Source organism: Petaurus breviceps, unplaced genomic scaffold, assembly GCF_028583685.1.
Source record: "Petaurus breviceps papuanus isolate PSGF00001 unplaced genomic scaffold, PetGlider_PUasm1.0 129, whole genome shotgun sequence".
NCBI lineage: Eukaryota > Metazoa > Chordata > Mammalia > Diprotodontia > Petauridae > Petaurus > Petaurus breviceps.
The window spans coordinates 2,958,592-2,977,479 of NW_027185665.1; the positions used below are offsets into that span (position 1 = coordinate 2,958,592).

Consider the following 18,888-nt stretch of genomic DNA (forward strand, 5'->3'; position numbering starts at 1 on the left):
TGAGTTCGCCTGGATGTTGATTTGAATTCTACTATTCCTCAAAATCTCTAGCTTTAATTTTGATCCCACCCCATTTGTTCTTTCTCCTGTAATAGATCTCTGCTTGAATTTGGGGGCTTCCTTGGGATGACCCTTGATTTCTTTAGCTTGAGACTACCACTAGTCCTTCCCTCCCCTGCTACCCACCCCTTCAACCAGTGTACTTTGGCCTGGCCAGCTTTTAGCCTTTTGTCTTAGGTTGCCTTTTTGGAATGCTTCCTGTAATTTATGTGACTGTTCTTTCCTGGTCACCTTCCCTGGATGTGCTCTAAATATGAGTGTCCCATCTAAAATATGGTACCCAGAACTGGGCATAGTACTCCCAGACATGATCTGACCAGGGCAGAATCTAGCTTGTCTTTTACTCCATTTCTCAGGACACTAGACTTCCACTGATATAGCCTAAAATTACATTAGCTTTTCTGGTTTGCTGGGTCTCTCCATTGACCCATACTGAGGTCACAGTTCACTAAAACCATCCCAGGTACTTTTTACTTAAATTGCTTCCTGGTCATGTCTCTTACCCCTGTCCCTTCCTATTCTGTACTTATACACTGGAGTTCCTGAACCCAAGGACAGGTCTTTGCCATCTTGACTGTCAATATGAGCCAGCTTTCTGACTTTCCTGATTTTGAACTTGACTCAGTCCTTCCAGATCTCCTCTTCGTCTTTCTGAGATTCGATGCCCAGCTACCTCCCTCAAAGGAAGAATAAGCTGACCCCAACTTGGAATTGGCCAGGATTGGCCAGACTCTAGTTTTCTTAACCTTTGCCTAAGTTTTCTGAAATGACTGTTGGTCAGGGATGGGGGGAGGGGATGGTATAAGTTATTTTTAGAACATGTAGAATGTGGGGATCTGGAGCCAAGATGGCAGAGTAAAAGCAGGGACTTGCTTGAGCTCTCCCCCAAGCCCCTCCAAATACCTCTAAAAAATGCCTCTAAACAAATTCTAGTGTAGCAGAACCCACAAAAATGACAGAGTGAAACAAGTTTCAGCTCTAGACAGCCCTAGACAACCTGGAAGATTGACAAGAAAGGTCTTACATTAGTCTGAGAGAAGAGCGAAGTCCAGAATGGGCCATACCGGCACAGACAGGTCCGAGCAGGCCTCAGGGGACTAAATCACTTGCAACCATGGTGGTTCCCACATTTCTCAACCCCAAGATGCCACAGAAAACTTGGAAGGTCAATAGGAAAGCTCTGTGGGACCTGAGTGAGAGAAGAGTGTGGATGGAGTGGGGTGGAGACCATAACAGCAACAGCAGCAGCAGCTCTCAGCCCGCAGATGGTGGGGGGATGGAGTGGCTGATTGGAGGAGGGTACAGGGATCTCTTTGCTAGTGCTGAGGTGGGATTATCTTGCTTTTGCCCGTGCTTGGATCTGGGTTGCAGGCCTGGGGAAGGAAGAGCGCTAGCATGACAGAACTTGTGACAACAGTAGAGAGGAAATCCTGCTCATAGTTCCAAGGCAGAAAAGAGTGTTTGTGGTCACTTACAGCCCAGAGCACAGGCCAGGAGAGGAATAAACACCTCTCCTTTGATCATACCACCTTAAAGAACTGAAAATTTACAGATCTCTGAAAATACCTGCACAAAACCCCTGAATCTTGAGACTGTACATTGACTGGGAAAATGAGCAAACAGCATAAAAAAATTCAGACTATAGAGTTTTACTTTGGTAAAGAGAATCAAAAGATACAACCAGAAGAAGACAACAAGTTCAAAGCTCCTACATCCAAAGCCTCCAAGGAAAATATGAATTAGGGGGTGGCTAGGTGGTGCAGTGAATAGAGCACCGGTCCTGGAGTCAGGCGGACCTGAGTTCAAATTCAGCCTCAGACACTTAACACAAAAACTAGCCATGTGACCTTGGGCAAGTCACTTAACCCCAGTTGCCCTCCAAAAAAGCAGAAAAAAAAAAAAGAAAAATATGAATTAGTTGCAGGCCATGGAAGAACTCAAAAAGGATTTTGAAAATCAAGTAAGAGAAGTAGAAGAGAAATTGAGAAGAGAAATGAGAGCAATGCAAGAAAATCATGAAAAACAAGTCACCTTGCTAAAGGAGAAGTAAAAAAAATGCTTCAGAAAATAGCACCTTAAAATTAAATAGACTAACCCAAATGGCAAAAGAGGTCCAAAAAGCCAATGAGGAGAATGCCTTAAAAAGCAGAATTGGCCAAATGGAACAGGAGATCCAAAAGTTCATTGAGGAAAATAATTCCTTCAGAATTAGAATGGAGCAAATGGAAGCTAATGACTTTATGAGAAATCAAGAAATTATAAAACAAAACCAAAAGAATGAAAAAATAGAAGACAATTTGAAATATCTCATTGGAAAAAAATTGACCTGGAAAATAGAGAATTTAAAAATTATTGGACTACCTGAAAGCCATGATCAAAAAAGAGCCATCATCTTTCAAGGAATTATTGAGGAAAACTGCCCTGATACTCTAGAACCAAAGGGTAGAATAGAAGTAGAAAGAATCTACCGATTACCTCCTGAAAGAGATCCCAAAAAGAAAACTCCTAGGAATATGGTAGCCAAATTCCAGAGTTCCCAAGTCAAGGAGAAAATATTGCAAGCAGCCAGAAAGAAACATTTCAAGTATTGTGGAAACACAATCAGGATAGCACAAGATTTAGCAGCGTCTACATTAAGGGATTGGAGGGTTTGGAATATGATATTCTGGAGGTCAAAGGAGCCAGGATTAAAACCAAGAAGCACCTGCCCAACAGAACTGAGTATAATCCTTGAGGGAAAAAAAATAGATATTCAATGAAATAGAGGATTTTCAAGAATTCTTGATGAAAAGACCAAAGCTGAATGGAAAATTTGACCTTCAAATACAAGACTCAAGAGAAGTGTGAAAAGCTCAACAAGTAAGAGAAATCATAAGAGACTTATTAAAGTTGAACTATTTATATTCCTGTATGGAAAGATGATATTTGTAACTCATGGGACTTTTCTCAGTATTAGGGTAGTTGGAGAGAATATATATAGTAAGAGGGCACAGGGTGAGTTGAATATGAAGGGATGATATCTGAAAAATAAAATTAAGGGATGAGAGAGGAATATACTGAGAGAAGAAGAAAGGGAGAGGTGGAATGAATGGGGTAAATTATCTCATATAAAAGAGGCAACAAAAAAAGCTTTTACAGTGGAGGGAAAGAGGTGGGAGGTGAGAGGGAATGAGTGAACCTTACTCTCATTGGATTTGGCTTGAGGAGGGAATAACATACACACTCAGTTGGGTATAGAAATATATCTTACCTACAAGAAAGTAGGGGAGAAGAAGAATTAGAGAGGAGGAGATGATGGAAAGGAGGGCAGATGTGGGGAGGGGGTAATCAGAAGCAAACACTTTTAAGAAGGGATAGGGTCAAAGGAGAGAATAGAATAAATGGGGGGGCGGGATAGGGGGGGAAATGTAGTTAGTCTTTCACAGCATGACTGTTATGGAGGTCTTTTGCATGACTACACATCTATGGCCTATATTGAATTGCTTGCCTTCTCAATCAGGTGGGTGGGGAGGGAGGAAGGGAGAGAATGTGGAATTTGAAGTTTTAAAAACAAATGTTAAAAGTTGTTTTTATGTGTAACTAGGAAATAAGATATACAGGCAATGGCATATAGAAATCTATCTTGCCCTACAGGAAAATAGAAGAGAAAGGCATAAGAGAAGGGAGAGGGGGGTGTTAGAAGGGAGGGCAGATTGAGGAAAAGGATAATCAGAATGCATACCATCTTGGAGTGGGGGGAGGGGAGAGATGGGGAGGAAATCTGGAATTCAAAATCTTGTGGAAGTGAATGTTGAAAACTAAAAATAAATTAATAAAAATATCTTTAAAAATATAATGTGGGGATTTGGTGGTGGGCATTGGATTGGGGACCTCCCTTGAGCACCCATGGGTTGTGGGAAGGAGAGAAAAAGTATCTCAACTCCTAGCTAGTTCATCAGAACCAAGAAGGAGAGACAAGGACATCTTTCCCACCATCTAAGCTCAGCTTGCTGAATGAAGTCATACTTGTTGACTGATTGCTTGGAGCTCAGAGACATGCAAAGCTAGAGACAGGACTTGGGCTGCCTTAGTAGAAGGAGTTAAAGCCATGGAAACAGATGAAATCCTCCAACACAGAGGTGTTAAATTCTGGGTGGTCCACAAAACTCCCAAGTGTAACAGTACCCAGATTAAAAAGGGAATGCAAAATGTTTAAGAGAATAAATAAACTTACAGGAAAACATAAATAATGTTAATTTGTGATTTTCTAAGTCAATATATATAGCCTGTTTCCATTTATGTTTGACACCACTCTGTCTCACTGTGATACCTTTCTGGACTCTAGGAAGTATGGTAAGCTTCTCCTGCTGTCCCTAACACAGAGACCATGTACCTTAGAGATCCGAGCTTTTATTTTCAACTATATTTGAAGCCTTTACTCTTTGGGAAGGGTACTTTTAGACATTGTCTGATCTGCTTTGTTCTATTGGGTCTGATAGTTCAGATGAGGACCCTCCTGCCTCTATGATGGGGCCCTCTCCTTTAATGCCATTAGTCAGTGACACAAGTCTATTAGAGATAGGTCATCCAAGACCATCAGGATAAGACTAAAGCACAGCGTAATCACAAGTAATGAGATCTGTAGGAGAAAAGTATGGAGGCTTTCACTGATGGGGATGTTGAGTCCATCTCCCATGAGGAGACTTGGTCCCCTATGATAAAAATCTACAGGACATATATTCTCCCTAATTAGGACTTTTGGTCTTGAGCTGGATGTTCTTAGTGATTCATCAGCTGGTGAGAGGTGGGGTCTCCCTGGGCATAAGGAAGGAAGCAGAGTGATAAGTCGGGACTGGATCAGTAGAAAGAGCCTGGTTTTCTAGTCAGGCACATCACTCCCATGTCCCTAGGCCTCACGTTCCTCATTTGTTAGATAAGGAAGTTGGACCAGATGGCCTCTCGGGTCCCATCTATTTTAAATCTGTGATTTTTGGAGTTTCCTCATCAGAAGTCCTACCTCTTACTCTGATTTGATTCAGCTTTCCTCACTATTTACCCATGATAATTTTATGTTCTCTGAATTCCTTTGCCCCACCCTCCCCCTTCCCTGTTGTTGGGGGGGGGGGGGTTTATGCTTCTCTCCTAGCTACCCCTGCCTTGCGGGCTCCCCTGTGGCCAGTGCCTGAGCAGACAATATGGCTCCCCAAGATCGTTGAAGGTGTTGGGTTTATGGAAGGGAATAGGGTCAGACTTGGAGGCTTCCCTCACCAGTGACCCTCAGGAGATCACTAGAAGTCAACTACAGATACGGTAATGTTTGTCAAACTGGTAGCAGTGACAGGTCCCTCATTGGCTGTAGTCACAAAGATGATGTAAGATAACCTGGATACTCTTGGCCTCTGACTGGGTGAGAGAAGGGTGGTAGTTACTTCTTCCTCCATCATAATACTAAGAGAATCTGTCAAAACCAACTTTGAATGACACCAGAGAATTACATCCTTCCCTGAGGTCACTACATTGCTAGGAAGGCTGTGAAGGAGAAATGTAGGATATATTTCTAAGAGATTGGGAATTATTGTGCTATAGTTCAAGGGGAGATGTCTTTTCCCCTTACTGACCTTACAGACTTCCAAATTTATCCTTAAAACTGATATAGAAAGTTGGAAGGTTTTGCAAACTCTCTCAGCTCCTCCTGTAGCCTCTGACAGGTATGTGGAAAAGTCAGTGCTCAGTGAAGATAGGACTGGGCCAGGTGCTCCCCTCCCCAAATCCAAACTGTGGGCACCTTACTACTCCAGTTCCCATGACTTCATTCAGCAACCTGAGCTGAGGGGGTAGGTGGGAAATATGTCCTTGTGTAATGGTAATGTAATTTTGAATTTGAAGATCCCTTTGTGTTGGCAAAAGTACTTAGTAACTGATCAAGCCTCTGATTGGGGGAACATAAGGTATGAACTGCTGCCCCCTTGTTACTGACGTAACAGGAAATGGGCTGAAGGAAGTACGTCATATTGTGTATATAAGAAAAGCCCCAGAGAGGCACAGTCAGAATTTCCTTGAGACCCAGATCTGGTGGCAGAGCAGCTACAGAAGGGAGAATGGAGATTAACTGATTAACAAGAGTTAATCAAGACTTTGCCCCAAGAGTGGAAGACTTTGAGACTACTGATTGGTGACTAATTGAATTAACTTAAGAGTGACTATTTTACTTTGAGACTATGTTGTGAATATTATATTGTGATTTTCTGTGATAAGTTGAAATATGGTGAATGCTGTATTATGAATTATGCTGTACCTTGATTTTCCATGGATGTTTTGCTTTTGTTATGGAATAGAGTGATCACTATACTGAGTAATCAGAACCTTTAAAAAGCTGTTCACAGTAGCAGTTCTTCTGGAAAGCTTCTGTGCATGGCATTACACCTTGTCTCCCCTCCTTGGTTCTAGTGAACCAGCTATGGGTTGGGATTCTTTCTCCTCCCCACCACAGCACAAGGAAGCTTAGGCCCATTACCTCTTACCCCCCCCCCCCCCAGCTCTGTATGCATTTGCTGAGGACATATCTGAGGCTCCTGACTGGGGTTTCCCAGAATGGATCTAGAGACACATCCTATGAGAAAGAGAGAAGAGAATGAGACCACACAAGGAACATAAGGTCAGGAGAGAACATCATAGAAGTTGGGGATTCAGAGAAGTGAAAATGAGGATGAGGCTTCTGGGCATGCAGACCCTAGCCCTGGGAGAGGAGAAAAACTTAGGTCTGCAGCTGGGAGTTTCACCTTTACTTGTCACTCCAGGAAGCTATTCAACTACAGTCAGTGGATCTGACTCACACAGACACAGCAGGCAATATCTGCTATTACCCCCCAGGATTAAGAACAGCTCTTCATGGGTCTGTATCCCTTGGGATCATGTGTCAATTAGGGCTTCATGTTATATGTCAATCATCTTAAGTCCTTGGTTCTTTTCTTTTCCATCTACCAAGGGTGTATATATATATATATATATATATATATATATATATACTATATACAAGTCTCTCAAGAAGGTTTCTTTGTTGCTAATAATTGATATGGAAATGCCAGAGAAAAGGGGCTCCTGTGATGGATTTATCACTAACACGCTAAAACTCATGCCATCTTTGGGACTGACACTTGCTTATGGGCTTAATGCTAGTCACTTCAAACTGTGCAATCAAGTAACTCTACTTAAAATTGGTTTTAGTCATTATTTCTTCCTCTTTTGAGTATACCCTGACCCATACAAACCATCTCCCCCACTCCCCACCCCATTCCAGGAAAATAACAATTCTTCTCCTGAAGCATCTTGACAAAGGTTGTTTTTTCCTCTGTGTTTCCTCAGGGATGGCAGGCTGACCTCAGGAGATGAGCTGCTGATGATCAATGGTCAGTCACTGGTTGGCCTCTCCCATCAGGAAGCCGTGTCCATTCTCCGTGCTGCCACTGGACTAGTTCAGCTTGTGGTGGCCAGCAGGGTAGGTGTTTTCAATTGTTATTTTCACAGTGGCAAGGATGGGGATATGGTCTGTACTTGTGATTGCATTGGTATGAGGAAAGTGCCCCTTATCAATACAGGTTGGTATCTTTTCTGAAACCTAGACTCTTACAGAGTTGCCTGGGGCATTTAGAGATTAAGTGCTTTGTCCAAGCTCACACAGCCAGCATGTATCACTGTCAGGACTTGAAATCACATCTTCTCGGTTCTAAGACAACTCTTTATCTTTTAGAATTTGCACCCTGCATTGGAGGTGTGCATGCCAGGCACCATACATTTTTTTGCTTTTTTTTTTTTTTGGAGGGTGGGGAGGAAGGGCAACTGGGGTTAAGTGAGTTGCCCAAGGTCACATGGCTAGTAAGTGTGTCAAGTGTCTGAGGTCGGATTTGAATTCAGATCCTCCTGACTCCAGGGCCGGTGCTCTATTCACTGTGGCCACCTAGCTGCCCCATATAAATTTTTTTAAATTAAATTTTATTTTATTTTCCCACCAAACACTTCTAATAGAAAGGAATCTTGCCTCCAAGATATTTTTTTTTCTATAAAACATAGGTCTAACCAACAAGCACACAAAGGTGTTTGGCCAAGTGTTATATGTGTTAGTATTGGTTTTATTTTAACTTATGGGTTGTGTGTATACATATATACATATATACATATATACATATATATATGTAAATGGTTGGAATGTTAGGGCTGGGGAAGAAGACAAGTTTGGTAAAATAAGGGATGGGAACAAATATTTTGAATGGAGAAAAGGAAGAATGTAATGGCAGGACAGAAATTCTTCAGAGAAAAGGAGGAAGGTAAAAGATTTAGGTAGGTGGAGGGGGGGAACAGATGAAGATGCTCATTCCTAAATTCATCTGATCCTTGATCAGATAGAATGAAGGTCCTGACTAGACATGCTTGGGGTAGTTGGGGTAGGAAGTTGTTTTTAGAATCATGACATTTTCTAGTCAAAAGAGACTTTATGGATGATACCATTTCCATAAGAAAATAGATTTATTGTTTTATGGTCTCTGGAATGACTCTGGATCTGACTCAACCCTTGTTTTTAAGCCACTTATAATCAAATGGAGATTGGAGAAAGGAAGATATATCCATAACTAACTGTGGTATAAATGCAGAGGAGAGGTCCAGGCAAAGTACTATAAGAAACTGGAGGGGAGAAAAGAGCATTTTTAGCCAGGGTCATCAAGAAACATCCTGGAAGCAGTGGTTTCTGAATTGGGCCTTTGTCCAACACAGTCATTTGACAGAATAGGAAACTGAGGTCTTGACAATAAGGAGCTAGTTTGTGGGAGAACTGGGACTAGGGCCCAGGTTTCCACCCTGCTCTTAGCCTTGGGTTTGGGCTTTCTCCTTTTCTTCTTTGTAGTCTTCAGCAATACCCCCAGAATCAAATATAAAGTTCTCTGATGTTTAAAACCCTTCACCAACTGGCCCTTTCTTACCTTTTCCAGGCTTATTATAACTCATTCCCATCCACATAGTCCATGATGTGAAGGCACTTGGCTCTTTGCTATTTTTGGAACAAGATACTCTATCTTCTGACAATATTTTTTTTTCTGACTGTCCTCCACACCTGGAAGGCCTTCCTTCTTCATTGTCATGTCCTGGCTTCCCTGGCTTTCTTCAGGTCCCAGTTAAAATCACACCTTCTGCAAGAAGCCTTTCCCATTTCTGTCTTAACACTTGGGCTTTCCTCCTGAAAATGACCTCCAATTTATCCAATCTACAGCTTCTCTGTATGTAGCTGTTTCTATGTCTCCCCCCTCCCTCCCCTGCTTTTAGACTGTGAACTCTGTGAAAGTAAGGGACTGTTTTTGCTTATCTTTGTGTCTTTGGTGCTTGGCTCACGGTAGTCACTTAATAAATGCTTTTTAACCTACTAACTTGCTAGGAGAGGAGATTTCAAGGTCACATTGTGGGTTGGCATTCCATGTGACACCTGGAGCTGCTGGACAGAGGTACCACTTCCCTACTGGGAACATCACTGACTTCCACATGCACTACTCTGCAAACACCATTGCCTAATTAATGATGTAGATCCACTGCATGTGAAATCAGGAGGAAACTTGTTTCTCACTCCAGCATATTTTTGCTGCAGTTGAGACAATGAAACAGGCCATATTATTGACAGCTTAATGAGTTGGTACCACAGTTTGGAATTTCATTGAATTAATACTGAAAGGCACAGGTCCTGGAAGAGCTTCAGAGTGGCCATAGCACTGAACTGTTTCTAATTTGTGTGTGTGTGTGTGTGTGTGTGTGTGTGTGTGTGTGATGTGTATGTGTGTTGGGTGTTTTAGTCTTTGCAGTTACTTAAAATTATTTATGGCTTCCCTTCTTTCCTCCTAATTCAGTTTGCTTGAAGCTTGAAGTTTGGGACTATCCCTTCCAGAGAAATATTGGTGCCATGCATACAGTGACCCTATTCTATCCTTTACTTGTTAATTTCTAAATCAGGGATGAGGACTTTTTGCCTATTTTTTTTTAAACTCATCATTCCAAAGAAAACAGAATCAGTCATGTACATAAGTAAAAATCCATAATTAAGGGCCACACACAGGATTTGGAAATTAATGGTTATGACGGAAAATATCATCTCAACTCATCAACTGACATCAACACACCTGAATAAGTAATCATGCATTTATGTAGTCATTCATTCATTCTGTTATTTATTTGTTTATGTGACTAATCTTTAGTCCCTACTATAAATAAGGCACTGGACATTGTGATGTAGATAGTATACTTCCTCATCTTGGCCTTTCAGAATAACTGTCTTTCTTCAGTTCCCAACTCGGGTATCTCCTTTTATGCAAAATCGAAGTTCTAATCGAATCTTCTTCGACTACTCAAAAACTTCAGTGGCTCCTCCCTATTACACCCCAAAGTAATACTAACTACTCAGTTTGTCATTTAAAACACTAGTGTAGTGTCAACCTACTTTTTCAATATTTTTACTTATTAGTCCCTTTTATGACCTCTACACCCTGGCCAAACTGGTCTTCTTGTTTTTCTTGTATACAACACCCCATCTCTCAACTCCGTGCCTTTGCAAAAGCCTTCTTCAGCACCCAAATACACGTTCTCCTCATCTCTGCCTCATAGAATCCCTGGTTGCCTTCAACACTTAGCTGTGTGTGTGTATAGTTATTATATATATATATATATATATATATATATATACATATATATCTACACATATATATACACACACACTTGTATAGTGTATATATATAGTTATAATATTTGTTATTACATAATGTGTTTCCTATTATATTTACCTTTATATGTTTATGCAATATTTTTAAATAAATGTATAATATATAAATATATAATAATAAATTTTTAAAATAAATAATTTTCTATGTTATATATAAATAGATAGCATATTTTACTATAAAGTAATAAGAGAAGTACCTTGGTCTAGTAGATAATCAGGTACCCTATTTAAACCAGGAAAATGTGGGTTCAGATTCCAGCTCTTGCATAGACTGGCTGTATGAGTCTCTTAATCTCTCATTACTCTAAGCCTAGAAGTGGCAGAGAAGGCCCCAAGTTGCCTTGTTAGGAGATTCTTTATCTAAGAGTTCCTAATACCAATGAAATAATAGACCTAATGTCTTTATAAATAATTACTGTGTTAAATACCTTCGCCCCACTTGATATGTAGTCACCCCTTTCCTAGGCAGCTGGCTGATGTTGGGGACAGAATACTACTGCTGGGGTCTATAAAGCCAAGCATGAGCAGCTTTCCAGAGGACTGCTGCTGTGAACAGCTTTCAAGGTTCTGATTACACAGTATAGTGAACTATTTATTCAGTAACAAACTAAACATTCACAAAGCATTCACATAAAATCAAAGTCCAGCATCACAATGTTATGGCATAACAACTTATCACTAAAATGGCCACATAGTTTTCACCAAAGTGGTCACATAGTTTTAAGCAAAAGGTAACATTCATTTAGTAACACAATCATTTAGTAAATCCTTATTTCAGTCATCCTTAAGGAGGCAAGCCTCATTAAGTGACACAAAGTACAAAGGTCAAAGTCTTTACCCCTAGGTCACATTGTCTTAATCTCTTCAATCAAAAAGTCCTCTTTCTTCTTAATTGTAGAAGTCCTTAACTCAGTCATCTAAATATAAAGGTCAGAGTTCTCTAGCCCTAGGCCACAGTGAGTCATGTTTTTCTCAGTTTGCATTAAATACCCAAGGAGAGGTCTTTTCATCTTGACTTGAGGCAGCCTCTCAGCTTCCATGGGCCCAGCTCCTGCCCGAATCTATCCAGCTGCCACCTGGGTTCAAAGGCAGACAGCTCTCAGTTCTTTGTCCAGCTTCTTGTGCAGTTCCTGTTCCATATTGAAGCTCACAGTGTCTGGTCCACATCAAGTCCTTCTTCACAGTTTCTGTTCCTGGGAAGACAAAGCTTAACAAAGCCACGATAACATTCATATACATTGCTGGCACCCTCATCAATTCACTTTCTGCCTTTGAAATCAACATAGACCCAACAACAAGGTTTGAGGAATCAACACAAATCATCAGTATAGTCCCTGGGTCTCTGGAATCTTTAGCAAGACTCTCCTCCAGAATTTCTGTAAACATCCAACAAGAAAATCCTCTTTCAGGGCTTCTAAACCAGCAGCAAGATCCCAGGGCTTCTGTAACAACAACACCATCCTCTATTGGCAGACAAATCTGACAAAGTAACATCAAAACAGACAGACAAAGTATCAACATCACAGCCATGCCTCCTCGCAGTTCTCCTCTCTTCTCATTTCTTCTCAATTCTTAGTTCAGTCCTCAGTTCTCATTTCTCTTCTCATTCTTCTCAGTTCAGTTCTCAGTTCTCTTCTCTTTCTCCAGCAGTAGCAGCCCAACCTATAGATGCTTGATACCAGAAGTTCTGGCCTCTCTCAGCTTGGGCTTTTCCTTATATACGGTATTAGCTCCTCCCTGTTCTGCCCCTTCCTGTTACATCAACAAGCCCATCTCACTGTGGGATTCACAAGTTCTGGGTCTTAATATTTGACACAATTATGAACTTGAAGCTAAGTGCTAAGTACCTGCTAGCTTGCCAATACAAAGCGCAGGGAAGATCTTCAAATTCCCATTCCCATTATAGTGTCAGAAAGACCTGGGTTCAAATCCAGCCTTGGATACTTGCTAGCTGTGTGACCCTGGGCAAGTCACTTAACCTCTGTCTGCCTTAGTTTTTTTCAGCAGTAAAATGGAGATAATAATAGCACCAGGAGGTGCAAAGGTTGTTGTGAGGATCAAATGAGATAATATATGTAAAGCACTTAGCTGAGCGCCTAGTATATAGTAAATACTGTATAAAGCAGACTATTTGTTGTTGTTTTTATGGAGAATTGCCCCATTTTAGCTCACTTTGGGAAGGGGGGTGTTGGAGAATGGTTTATGAGGAAGGTCTTGATCTATGACAGGGATGGGGAGCCACAGGTGACCTCGAGGTCGCAGGTTCCCCACTCCTGGTCTAGAATTTCATCAGTGCAAGGAACTCTTGGTGTGAGAACTCTCTCAAGCAGATCACTAGGTCGGTGACTCACAGTCTTGGAGAGATGCCTGAGGATAACCTATGTTCCTGATTCTCAGGTTGGCTCTCTCTATGCCAGGCTGCTTCCCACTCTGCACTTAGCAGACAGTCACTCTCCACCAGATGAATGAAAGCAGGATTCCAAAGGCTCTGTCAGCATCACTGGAAGACAAGACATTGACTTCTCCAGAGCTGGTCCTGGCCTTCTGAATCCCCTTTCCTTGGTGGCCCAGCAGAGTTCACATCTCTGATGGGTTACACAGTTTGATTTTTTGTTTAATAAAATTCATCCAGTTCTTCAGTTGAGGTGTTAGTGCAGGGCCCTAACAGAGGAGTCCAGAATAGGTTATTTCTATGTCCCTGGAGCTGGACACACCTGTGGAAACTGGGGCTGATGCCATGCCTCTGATCATTTGCATGCCTTCTCCTGTCCGAATGTCCTTCTGGTCTCCTTGCCCCCAGCCCCGAAGGAGTACGAGGATCAAGGCTTTCACTGTGTTTCCTTCCTTCTGAAAAGTATGTGCTGGGTGGGAGGGGCTTACGTTCATCTTCTGGCTGGAGTCTGCTATATACCCCACGCTTGGAAGGTGCTATCATGTTTCCTGCCCTGGGCCCATGTCAGCTTTGAACAGCCTAGCTATGTTCCTGGGCAGAAATCTGGCATGTCTATTTCTCTCTTCAGGGTTCCATCTGCTTTATCTGTCCCACCTCTAGGCCTGCAGATACCCTCCCACAGGACATAGAAAACCATGGGACATATTGACAAAATCTAAGCCAAAGGCTTTGCACTTCCTTCAGACTGACGCAAATGGCATTTATTTCCCTGTATGAGTTAACTTTTTCCTCCATTCTCCTTCCCCGAACCCTCCCACTTACTGTCTTTAATGGTCAGCCTTTTTTAGTCTCTAATTTAATGTATTGATTCAAATAAAAATCTATTCCTTTGCTAATGAGTGTATTGTGCAAGTGAAATAACAGAGAGGAGGGAAAGAGGGAGGGAAGGGAGGGAGAGAGGGAAGGAAGGAAGGAAGGAGGGAAGGATGGAAAAAAGAAAATCAAGGGAAGGTTGGACTGGTCAGAGCCATCAACTGGACACTGGCAAATGGGACAGTGTTTTGCAGTTGTAATTACTTTTTTTGGAGGGGGAAGGCAAGGCAATTGGGGTTAAGTGACTTGCCCAAGGTCACACAGCTAGTTAAGTGTCAAGTGTCTGAGTCCGGATTTGAACTCAGGTCCTCCTGACTCCAGGGCTGGTGCTCTATTCACTGTGCCACCTAGCTGCCCCATGATTATTTTTTACTGAAAGGGAGTCCTAGTCATCTAAGAAATGAGGTATGTGTGAATATAGAGTAGGGGTGGGGTTAGAGGTTCAGGGACCAGTGGCTTTCAGTTTCTTTATATCTACAGACAATTTAGGCAGGGAAAAAGCCCCAAAGACCACTTAGCCCACTTGTTCCTACTCATCATCTTAAAAGAACTTCTCCCCAGAATTCAAGAGGAGGCATGAAACATCAGTGAGTGGTGTTTGGAACAGCCCTGGGATTCTGGGTCAAACTTTCTTTGTAGCACTGACCCATGGCCTATTTCAGAGTCATCATACTGGACTGGACAGGTTTTGTTGTTCAGGCTTGCCAAGGCTGACATGAAAAAGCTATGGACTAAGCAGAATTTAGGATCTTAGAATTAAGAGCTGGAGGGGACATTAAAGTTCATCTGTTTCAACACTTTGGTTTTGTAGATGGGAAAGCTGAGAAGGGATACGTATTTATTAAGCAACTATTATATAACATTTATGTGCTAATTATCTTACAAATATTATGTTATTTGAAACTCACAACAAGCCTGTGAGACAGGCATGATTATGATCCCTATTTTAGGGGCAGCTAGGTGGCATGATAGTGCATAGAGCAGTCAGGAAGCCTCATCTTTCTGAGTTCAAATTTGATCTTAAACACTTACCAGCTGTGTGACTCTAGCAAGTCACTTAACTCTGTTTGCCTCAGTTTCCTCATCTGTAAAATGAGCTGGAGAAGGAAATTGCAAACCACTCCAGTATTGTGGCCAAGGAAACCTCAAATGGGGTCACAAAGAGTCAGACACAACTGAGTGACATCAAGAACAACAAATAATCCCCATTTTACACTTAGGGAAGCTGAAGTGCAGTTAGAAGTTAAGTGATTTGCTCAAGGTCACACAGCTAGTGGACATCTGAGGCCTAATTTGAACTCCAGTCTTCCTGACTCAAGGCCCAGCACTCTATGTTGTTGTTCTGTCATGTCTGACTCTCTGTGACCCCATTTGGGGTTCTCTTGGCAGAGACATTGGAGTGGTTTGCTCTTTCCTTCTCTGGATCATTACAGATGAGGAAGTTGAGGCAAACAGCGTTAAATGACATGCCCAGGGTCACAATGCTAAGTGTCTGAGGCCAGATTTAAACTCAGGAAGATTCATCTTCCTGATTCCAGGCATAGCCTTCTATCCGCACGCCACCTGGCTGCCTCAGTTTATTAATAATAAATACTCTCTATCCATGGTACCAACTAGGTGAGAGATAAAGGTTAAAATGCTTAGATGTCATGTGGTACTCTTAATCAAACCCTCACAGATTAGACTTCCTTAAAAAAAGAAGTGGATTTGAAGCAGCTTGGTACTTTTTACTGAAAGGATGTCAAAGTGGGAAAAGACCAAGATTTGGAGTCAGAAGCCCTAGGTTCAAATCCTGACCCTGCTACCTATAATCTGTATGACTTTCACAGGGCGATTAGACCACATTATGCCTTGGGGCTCTTCTACCTCTGAATTTATGAAACTGTGATCCTGTATGCTACCCAGCTCCAATGATGATAGTTCCCTTTTTGTTGTAGTGCTCAAACAGAGATCAAGTGATATTATAAGAAGTATTTCAGGCCAAGTTTTCTGTGTGCTCCTAAGAATCTGGTGGTGCTTTCTAGATTGCCCAAGATCTCAAAGTTCTTATGAAGTTTCACAAGGAGTTCACCCCTCCTGTAGAATGCCAAGGGAATTTTCAAGGTATCTATGGAATTTAGATAGGAACTCCAGAAAGATTTGAGGTATTAGAGCAGCACTTTAAGATGGCTTTGCAAAGCAAAATGGAATGCCATAAACCTCTAATAGCCCAGTGTGGTCCTGGAGATGAGTTAAGAAAATGTGCCTCTTCCTCCTTTGCAGAGGCGGAAGATGTTGGCTTTGGGGTGTTGCATATACTGTTAGATGTAGCAGATATGTTGGCTGGTTGTTCTGAATGGCTTCCACCCCTACACACACTTTTTAAAAATCTTTGTCTTTAAAAAATCTTATTGTCTTTTATAGTCATTGATTCAAATAAAAATATACTCCATCGCTAATGAATGTATGCAGGTGAAATGAAAGAGAGAGAGGGAGAGAGTCAGAGAGAGAGAGACAGAGAGACAGAGAGAGAGGGAGAGAGAGAGAGAGAGAGAGAGAGAGAGAGAGGAAAGTGGGAGAAGGAGGGAAAAAAAGAAAAACAATGGAAGGTAAAACACAAGGGTGGATTGCTGGGCAAGGGAGATGGGTAGGAATATATTGGAAAGTGAAAATTATGTAAAAACAAAAGATATAAAAAATCAGATGAAAAATAGAATTGCTGCCAACCTAGACATTTCTGGCATTTTTTTGAGTTTTAGGGTTGATTTGGGGCAAATGTCTGAGGGGCTGCCTGGATGTTGGCTAAGCTTTCCTCTATCTCTGAACCTGACCACCATGTGACATTCACCGGGCTTTTGATTGTATTCCCAATAGGAAAGTTCTGAAGTGGACTTCCTCAAATATCCATCTACAAGTTTGCCAGACCTGCTTAGTACTTATTCAGGCCCGGATGTTTCCTCTTATACTGATAATAAGGAGAATGAAGAGCCAGATGGTGAAGAGGAAAAGGGAGCCAGCCAATCACCAATCCATGGAGCAGTAAGTGTGTCCTTGGGGCTTCAGAATTTGCGGTATATTTTCTAAACAAATGTATATCGGGATTTGGTGGATGAACATACTGGGAGGTGATCAGATCCATGAGAGTGAGAGCATGGTAGACTGAAAAGAGCCCTGTGACTTCAGTCAGAAGACTTGACTTCCAGGGAGGGCTCTTACACTTCTAAACTATATCATCACAGACCCTAACTTTTCTCATGTGTGAAATGGGAATAATATTTATAACATCTACCTTATGAAATTGCGCAGAGAGTACTTTGTAAACTTAAAAGCAACATGAAAATGTGAGCTATTAGTGGTGTGGGGTAGTAGATAGAGCACTAGATCTGGAGTCAGGGAGACCTGGGTTTGAATTCTGCCTCAGATAATATGCTCACGGTATGACCTTGGGTGAGTCAGCCTCTAGTTTCCTCATCTGTAAAATGAGCATGATAAGAATACCCGCCTCACAGGGATGTGGAGAAGATCAAATGAGAGGAGGTAGCTGTGTTGCAAAGTGAGACGTGCAGATTTCAACAGTGCTGCATAAGTGTGAGCTCTTATTCTTGTTTTTATTATAGTATCATGATTTTTCCTTGTATTATGAAAGACAGGTGTGTTAAAAGGAGAGAAAAACTACAATTACGAGAGATGCCTGAGCAAGGAAAGAGAAGTAAATGGGAATTGCTGTTAGTTCAGGTTTATCTTTCCACAGGCATTTCATAAAGTGACTGTGTCTAAAGCATAGCCACCTCTTTCTGAGCATCTCACTGGTTAGAGTTATCTGTCTACTCCCACTCATACATGGAAAGAACCTCCACTCCAGTATACCTGACAAGAGGTCATCTGGCCTCTGTTTGAGTCCCCTACTAGATCGAACACTCCTCAGGGGCAAAACTCGATCTTTTCTGTTCAGGTCAACTCAACAAGCATTTATGAAATACCTGCTATGTGCACAGCACTGGGGATAAAAAGAGAAAATAAAAAAATAGCCCCAATTCTTAACAGGCTTACATCATACCAAGGAAAACCGCATGGGAACAGATAAGTAAAAAGAAGATAATTTGAGTGGGGAGAGAGGACTGACAGCTTAAGGTGAGCATGAAGAGCCGTCCAGAGAAAGGAGTACATAACTTGAGATGAGGTAGAGAATGATTCTCTGAGGCAGAGCTGAGAAAATAGTGTATTCCATACAGGAGAAGCAACCTGTGTAAAGGCATGGAGATGGGAGATGAGAGTGCTAACTTCCAGGAATAGCAAGTAAGTCACTTTGGCTGACATATAAGGTATGTGAGTGAGATTAATGTAAAATAAGGCCACTGTCATAGGCTAGAACCGTGCTGGAAGAGTTTCAAATGCTGAGCTGAGGATTTTGTGTTTTATCTTAGAAGTAATAGGGGGCTATTGAAGATTCTTGAGCACAGGAATGATGTGATCAGGACTATGCTTTGGGAATATTATTCTGCCAACTTTATTAAGGATAGATTAGAGAGGGAAGAGATTGGAAACAGGAAGACCAATTATAGAGACCATTTCAGTAGTTCAGATGAGAGGTATTAGGGACTTGAATTTGTGTGGTACTTGATCAGAAGGGAGGGATGCAAGACACATTATGGAAGTGAAATCAACAAATCAAATATATGTGAAATGAAAGAGAGTGAAGACATGAGGGGATGACCCAGAATATCTGGGAATGATGTTGAAGGTGTCTTCAACTGAAGTAGGGAAATTTGACAGAGAGGGAGATTTAGAGAGAAAGATAATAATTTTTGATGTTGACTTGGAGATGCTTTGGGGGAACCCATATGGAAATGTCCAG

At 41.6% G+C, this 18,888-nt stretch overlaps 1 protein-coding gene and 1 long non-coding RNA gene across 6 annotated transcripts in view; both read left to right on the top strand.

Moving 5' to 3' along the window:
- LOC138172841 (uncharacterized) overlaps positions 1-18,888 on the top strand; it is a 578,919-nt gene that overhangs the window by 379,557 nt on the left and 180,474 nt on the right. The window lies entirely within an intron of this gene.
- The window catches only part of LOC138172796 (PDZ domain-containing protein 2-like), a 494,585-nt gene that overhangs the window by 348,271 nt on the left and 127,426 nt on the right, over positions 1-18,888 (top strand). For all 5 annotated transcript variants that reach the window (XM_069102680.1, XM_069102689.1, XM_069102671.1 and 2 more), the window contains 2 exons: positions 7,402-7,534; positions 16,908-17,072. In XM_069102680.1, coding sequence (XP_068958781.1) covers positions 7,402-7,534; positions 16,908-17,072 — 298 coding nt within the window. The remainder of the gene's footprint in view (positions 1-7,401; positions 7,535-16,907; positions 17,073-18,888) is intronic.